The sequence below is a fragment of the Diprion similis genome, chromosome 1, assembly GCF_021155765.1.
Source record: "Diprion similis isolate iyDipSimi1 chromosome 1, iyDipSimi1.1, whole genome shotgun sequence".
Lineage (NCBI taxonomy): Eukaryota > Metazoa > Arthropoda > Insecta > Hymenoptera > Diprionidae > Diprion > Diprion similis.
The window spans coordinates 16,927,652-16,935,133 of record NC_060105.1 but is presented as its reverse complement, the minus strand read 5'-3'; the positions used below and the strand labels follow the sequence as shown (position 1 = coordinate 16,935,133).

Below are 7,482 nucleotides of genomic sequence, written 5' to 3'. Positions count from 1 at the left end.
ATTTTACCTGCGACGTACTACGAACGGTTAAACTATACTCCGGAACACAATTCTCCGTATTATAGTCATGTAGTATTCCTACCTTTACCGACCGAGAAAACTCACCCTTTTTCGTCCTATATTAAATAAACAAACGAACGGAAAGATTTCAAATTTCGATGGTGAATCGCTTTTTTGTAGTCGATTTCAGGAAAGTTACCCATATCTCGAAAATCGGCCACAAAAGAACGATGCACCGTCGAAATTTTAACCTTTTCCGTTCGTTTGTTTATTTAATATAGGAAGAAAAAAGGGGAATTTATTCGGTTGTTAAAGGTAGGAGTATCACACTTTCCTATGCAGAGGTGTCCTTGCTGATCTCCTTGTAGTCCGAGTCCTGAAGTGCAACGTCGTAAGTCGTCTTGTCCCGGGAGCGAGAGCCGAAACACGTGGTGAAGCAGGTGTCGCCGACACCAAAGGTCTCGCCATCTTCCAGGGTCTGGGGCATCGGCTGGTTTAGCGTCTCCGGGAGATACAGCGCCAGGAATCCGGAGACGAGAACGAGGCAACCGAAGATGACCGACGGAACTCTAGGATCGAGGGTGTCGAGAAGTATGATCATCGGCGTCATAGCACCGCTGATACGAGCGCTCATCGAGCCGACACCGAGCGCCGTGTTCCTCAGAACCGTCGGAAATAGCTCCGCGGAATAGTTGTAAGTGACAGCGAAGGAGCCGGCGATCAGGAACTTCCCGAGCATCCCAATGATCACGACAAACGCACCGCCGCTGACGTCCCGTGGGATGTACGGCACCACTATCGAGCAAATACCGCCAAGGATCATCAAGATGCTGACCAGGCTTCGGCGACCGGTCCGGTCCATCAGGTTGACGATCATCACGTAACTCGGAATCTCGACGAGACCCGAGAGGAACAGCATGAGAAACGGGTTGCCCAAAAGGCTCCCGGTGCTCAGGGACAACCCGTAGTAAGCTATCGAATTGGCGAACCAGTTTAGACATATGTTGAGCGACTTCTTGCGGAGGTTTGGGGTCTTGAACAGGTCCAGGACTCCGCACTCCCTCTCCTCCTTCGTCGCCTGAGAGGCCTTCCCTCGGGAGACATAGTGGGCGACGTCGATGTCCATGTTGTTACCGTTCATCCGAAGCCCCCGCTTTATTATCGCGACGGCCTCTTTTACCCGACCTTGAGCCCACAACCACCGCGGAGACTCGTCGATGAGCCACCAGTGCCCGATTAGAAGCACACTGTGCAGCCCGTAAACAATCTGCAGCCACATCCTGTCCTTAATCAAGGAGCCCCAGGCTGCGACGAGCATGATGCCGAGGGCAAAGGTCGCCTGGAAGGCCACACCGCATATCGTCCGTTTCGAGGGACCGACGATCTCCATGGTCAGTACAAACCCGGTTATGTAGGCACCGGCTGAGCCGAATATACCGTAGAGAAATCGCACGCCGAGGAAGGTGTAGTACTCCGGAACCAAGGCGACTGTCACGCCGAAAACGAGTTGCGCGACGGCTGAGATGTAGAAAATAATCTTCCTGCCATACTTGTCGGCCATTGAGCCGAGGCAAACGGCCCCGGCGAAGACACCAAGCATGTACGCCGACTGGGACAGCGCTCCCATCCATCGCTGTGAACAGACAAAGTCCCACTCTATGGCTCGCGAGGACTGGTAGTAGGTCCTGTCGTAGACCCAGGAGTCGCACTCTACGGTGACGTTACTGCCAGACTTGAACATCAGGCAGTTCTCGAGGCCACCTTTGGACTTCGTCGGAATCGCCTCGATCACCTCAGTGCTGTTCCAGGGGGCGGTAAAGTTCTCGTTGTCGAGGCCGGGTATCGCGCAGCGGTGATCGGGCACCGCGGCCACCATGACGAGGGTCATCATATGGATGCCTGCTGTCAGTGCAGAGATCACGTGGAGGAAGAACTGCCATGCCTGGTATCGGCCGAAGTCTCCCATGTGCGACATCAGCTCCTCAATGTCATTGTCGTGCCCCATTTCGAATCCACCCTTCGTGCAGATGTCGGTCTTCCCTGAAGTCGCCTTCCCGCCGATATAATCGAATCACACTGACACTCGGTATTAACACGCGCGCACTTCGCTGCCGCTGCTGCTGCTACTGCTCAGCCGGAGAACGGCACTGAACTGGGCAACTGGGTTACTAACCTCGTGCGACGAGCGATCGCCACGCCGAAGGAGAACGTCTTGTGGTGTTAGCCATGAAGCGAGCTTTTCTCGTTCTGCTCCTTTTCCCGCGTGTTGTGCTCACGCGATTCTCGCCGGCCGTCACGCCTGTCCTTTGAGGAACTGATTCCGGGAATCCAGCGGTGTTTATATTCGTCCCACGGTGCACACCGTTGGAAATATGACGCTCGTATCAGAAATGGCTAAAATACTCATCGGCTTAAATGCGGTGCTTGGATTGTGAAACCCGCATACACATGCGAATGCGTTCGACCGTCGCGCGAATTTACAACTGGTGGCAACTCACTATCGGTGAACAATAAAACCGCTGAAATTCGATTGTTCAAAAACTAAATGAAAAATTAAATCATTGACTTCGTTTGTTTACACGGAGAAGCCGAGCCGTTTCGCCGGGATGTCAATTCGTTGGCTGCAGTCAACGGTCTGTATTATAAAAATCCAGAATCGGAACGGTCGTGTGGTCCCGGTATTCTTATCACGACTGATGTGGGCTGGAGTGCGTCGGCCGCTAATTGCACATAACTCGCCAGCAATTTACATTGTAGCGTTACCGGATTTCAAACCTGTGTGACACGTTATCTATAATGGTAAATACATATACTGTATAAACTGTTGTTACATAGATTATTGCTATATTCCCCCGAACTAATGTTTCTTTTTCTTTATCATATATGGAAACTCTACACATGTTTTCGTGCGTTTCTAGTTTGTACAGTAGTTTATTTGTTTATGCCTTGCGGATGTCGACGGTTAAACCAATGTGCTTAGCTCGGTATTCAACGCTTACATTCCGTCCGATTCTCCGTCTTAATATGTACGTTAGAACCGTAAATCTTGACACATTACAATTTATCACCAAAATCAAACTCTACCTACGTGGTATAATAGTAGAGGTCCAATTCCTGTACACCACTCAGTATATAATCTTTTTTTAACTCGCGGAAAAGCATTATAACAATAATAATGAGAAAGCCTGAATCGGCCGTCAAATCATTTTGAATTTATAAAAATATACACCAACAAGATTACCGACATGAAACTGTATGTATACAACCTAGACTTGATAAAAATTATTTTGTTTTCTTCGAAAGACAAATTTTTAATAATGATATAGAATTGTATAGAATTTGCACACGTGCAAAGCTCAGAATTATCGGTGTTATTTTTTAAACACTTTATGTTTAAATTTAATAAAAACCAGAAGAACTGTTAGTTGCAGTCACAAATATGTAGACCAAATGCTGCGTGCAACAAAAAACGCCATACAATTTGTTTCAGCTTGCCTCGCGGTATTGAGATCAATGTTTTGAATACACGTAACATCCTCTTGAACCTAACTCAATACATTTATTCTTACGCATACTTATAATACATATGCAAATACAGCTTCGAAGACGAACGTGCGTTCGGCGAATTCAAATTGCGTAATATACTGCTTCAATTCACTCGTAAGTGGAATGTCAAGTTATTCTGTACAAATATTACCTCAAAGTATTACTCCTGTAATATTACGATTAGCGGAACTTCAGCTTCGGAGAATACTGGTCAATATTACCGCAATCATTTTGCAACGGAACAATGTTTCTGCAATACCGTGATATGAGGTCTACCAATGTTAATAAAAATAGAATTCTGTACTTACAGGGTAAACTTTGACGGATAGCAATAGGATTAAGTTTATCATCTATGCAGTTCAAACATTATAAAATATTCTCGTTACTGTCTGAAAGGACCCCGCAGAATCCTTGTGGGAATTGGCTCCCAGTCGAATTGACCGTATTTTCAGTATGTCCTAGTACAGATCTTCCTGATAAAAAATTCTCGTGGACACAAGTCCCAAAAATCAATAGTTTCCGAGATAGAGGGTTCGGAAGAAAGAGTCCAGATTTTTTGATATCCATGGATTTCGTGATTTTCGTAAATTATAAAGCTTCAAAGGGACTTGAAATCAAAAAAATCACTTTAAAACTGCATGGTTGTTCCTGAAAGATTGGCGGAAAGCTGTAATTGATTCCATCAATGACAGTGGCGTAACTATACTGTTCAAGGCCCGTGGCAAATGAATCGGATGGGGCCCTTTTCCACCCAATATAAAGAAGGGCAACCAACGTTAAAGTTTTTTTTTTCATTTTAAAATGAATCAGTACGTGAAGTAGGTACATAAAACGTTATTATAATTAGTGGATTTTCTAATAACTTTTAATTTGAAGATCATACTGGATTCAAATCACAATTTTTGTTTCAGTACATAATGTTTATAATTAAAATTCCTTTTTTCGGGCTTTCTGTTCAGCAAAAGTATTAATGACATCATCAAAGTTCAAATATCGGGCCACGGAATGTTTGATGGATAAAATAGCCAAGTTGCGTAACCTTTTTTGTCCCATGGAATTTCTTATCTACCGGATACGTTCTCAAACTGACTGGGTGATATGTTTTCCAACAAATGCATTGTAATTTTGATACATTTTTTGTTTAATTTGTGTAAGCACGTAGATAGCTTAAATTAATTGAAGATAAAACTAATAAATTTTACTAAATGTTGGGATTCTCCTGTGCCATTGTTACGCCACTGATCAATGAATTGATTGCATCCATGAACTCGCTGGTTTACAGGAAGGAGGTGCAACGTCAGATTTCGTGTGAAGAACGAAACCCTCCGACTCTTGTAATAATCGACTTGTCCTGTTTTTCACGCAAGCGGGGAGTCTCTACGAATCGACTGAGCAATTTTTGAATGATACATTTTATTTCAAGTCCCCCTTGAAGCTTGGTGATCAGGAGGATATGTATCATAAGGAACCGATTGCCATAAGAATTCTGGAGGCACCTGTCGTAGTAATATCTCGATTACAATTGTTTTAAAGCTGGGAAGTGGCAGGGAAGCAGGAACCCTCCCTAACCCTTCCTTTCTCTGGCTCTTTGGAACTAGTGGGACTACGTCCATTGCTGCGGGTTTCCTCCGTTTCGATTTTTCAGATGCTGAAGTCTACTTCTATCGGCAGATGAAATCTGCTTCTGTTTTCAGGAGTTACCGATCCGTTCATTGTAGCGAACGAAATTTCAGTGCTTCAAACGTTGAGATGAAGACAACCCAATATGATCCATTGTATTAGCATAAGCTTCATCACGCGCAATTCTGCTGGTTATGTATAATTTGCCTCCAATTTTAAGGGGATCATTGGAAATTTCACCTGTCCAAAATAGTGGATTCGTTACAGTAGAAATTACCAACAGCTATAGCACCATTAGCTGTGGACTGCTTTTTCCTGCAGAGTTCACAAAATGTTGTTGGCTTGACGAAACAACCCTGTTATCGTTTTGAATGAGAACATTTTGACACGACACGCATAGGGTAGAGACCGGACAGAGATTGATAAAATGCACACCCAGGGAACTCTTGTCTTAGTTCAACTTAGAAATAAAGTAAAAAATGAGGCCTGGAAGTATACTCTTTCAGCCGTGACATGACCAAATAGTTTCAATTAAGAACACAACGAAAAAACACCAAATAATACTCTTTCAACGCTAAAAAAAATGGCGGCAATCCGAAGACGCTCAAAAGACATATATTTGAGCAAAGCTATAGAAAATGGTCACGGACTGTAGTAAATGCCAAGAATAGAATCTCCCACGAAGTGTGCAGCAGATGTCAAAAAAAGTCCATCTACTTTTTAATATAGAAAGGATAGAGATATATCTGAAACTGTTTTGAATGGTACGTACGTTTTGAATGGAAATAGTACCTTATGCATCTAGGGATGAAAGCAGGCGTATTTTATCAGCCGTCGACGTTTGCGGAACGAGTTGTAAGTCGAGGGCGCCGAAAATTCGACTTACAACTCGTTCTTCAAACATCACGCGAGACAAGAAACGCTTCCATCCCATGGTGCCTACGATATTTTTTATCACAGAGGCATTGACAACGAATGAAAACGCATGATTGAAATTACGAATTACTTACTGTTAAGTTATGCCAGATCGCGAACTCGAAGACGAATAGAATGTGGAGGATTCTGTAGGTAGGAAAGTTTTAAAAATCAATCAATAGGGTCCAGAAGGCGAATGTATCTCTGAGAAACAAAAAAATTCAAATAAAGAGCACTTCCTCTTATTTTCCATTTACGCGGATGAAAGTGAGGTTAGAACCGTCAGAATGGCTGCAGCGATTTTTGTACTACTGTTTATGAAAACATCGTACCCAATATAGTTCTCTTCTAGCCGTAGCACTTTTTATGTTTATTTCACTGCTAAGAGAGTTTTTTCTATTTGTTGCTAATCTTGTACGTGGGGCCGAGTTTTTTCCATGTTTATTTCCCCAGTCAGTAATCTGTGATTTGCATTCCGTTTTAGGCGTCCAAAAACACGAGTTTCCAATGCATTCTTGAGCGAAAAGTAATTACATATGTGACAGGAAATGTCGATTATTGGCCTTACCGTCGAAGCACATTACCCGGGGCTCCTCGGGAATCTTAGGAAATAAGGATCGTTTATAAATTCATATTTACGTGCCCGAATTTTAATGGAAGAATACACGCCGAAATCGTGGAGGCTAGCTGAGACACTCTGCGCCAAACCCTCGAATCGAGAGGTCAGATTTAACGGCAGATAGGCCGATATTAGTGTAAAATTCTGTCTGAGAATTATTGTGTTGCGTCCCGTCTGTTTTATCGATTGTATAATAATATTGTGAAAAAATAGAAAGAGTCGATCCCCGAGAAGTCCGGATCGAAAATAAAATACGAGAGGCGTACAAATTACAACGAAACTGTAAGAGTAAGAATTATTTCATCCTGTCTATCGAATCTTCCTTCTTCATTCTCTCTCTACACTAGGTCTTCCAACTCACTCGCACTCCCTAAGCTTTAGCCGATCGTTTTTGTTTATCGTTAAAACAACTGGCGCCCAAACATTCCGAGGATTGTTATAATTGCCGTCGAGAAAAAATAAAAGTAAAAGTCTGTCTCACATACGTTTTAACATGAAACACACTTCTTCTGCATCTATTTTCGTACCTAAAGCTGTTTCCGACATCTATCTGGGCATAGATAAAAAGTTAATCGTTACCTTCCGCGAATACACTAATTATAAGTTTAAAACCTATATACATATTTACGTATTCACGTTGCGAGTACGAATTATTGGGTATTTACAGAGAACAGGAATTTGACTTACAATGAAGGTATCCCACGTCGATCTCTCCAATCTGATTACTTTTGTGATATAATATGTTATGGTACGCTAAAAAACTATACGACACGTATTCTTTT

At 43.1% G+C, this 7,482-nt stretch overlaps 1 protein-coding gene across 1 annotated transcript; it reads right to left on the bottom strand.

Annotated features, from left to right (window-relative positions):
• Positions 1–334: 334 nt before the first annotated feature.
• Positions 335–2,242, bottom strand: LOC124406624 (organic cation transporter protein). Its single transcript, XM_046882102.1, has one exon. It carries the CDS (start codon positions 2,003–2,005, stop codon positions 335–337), a length of 1,671 nt encoding a protein of 556 aa, XP_046738058.1. The 5' UTR covers positions 2,006–2,242.
• Positions 2,243–7,482: the final 5,240 nt, after the last annotated feature.

Coding starts and splice junctions, on each gene's coding strand:
- LOC124406624 (XM_046882102.1), bottom strand. CDS start 2,005: ATGGGGCACGACAATGACATTGAGGAGCTGATGTCGCACATGGGAGAC.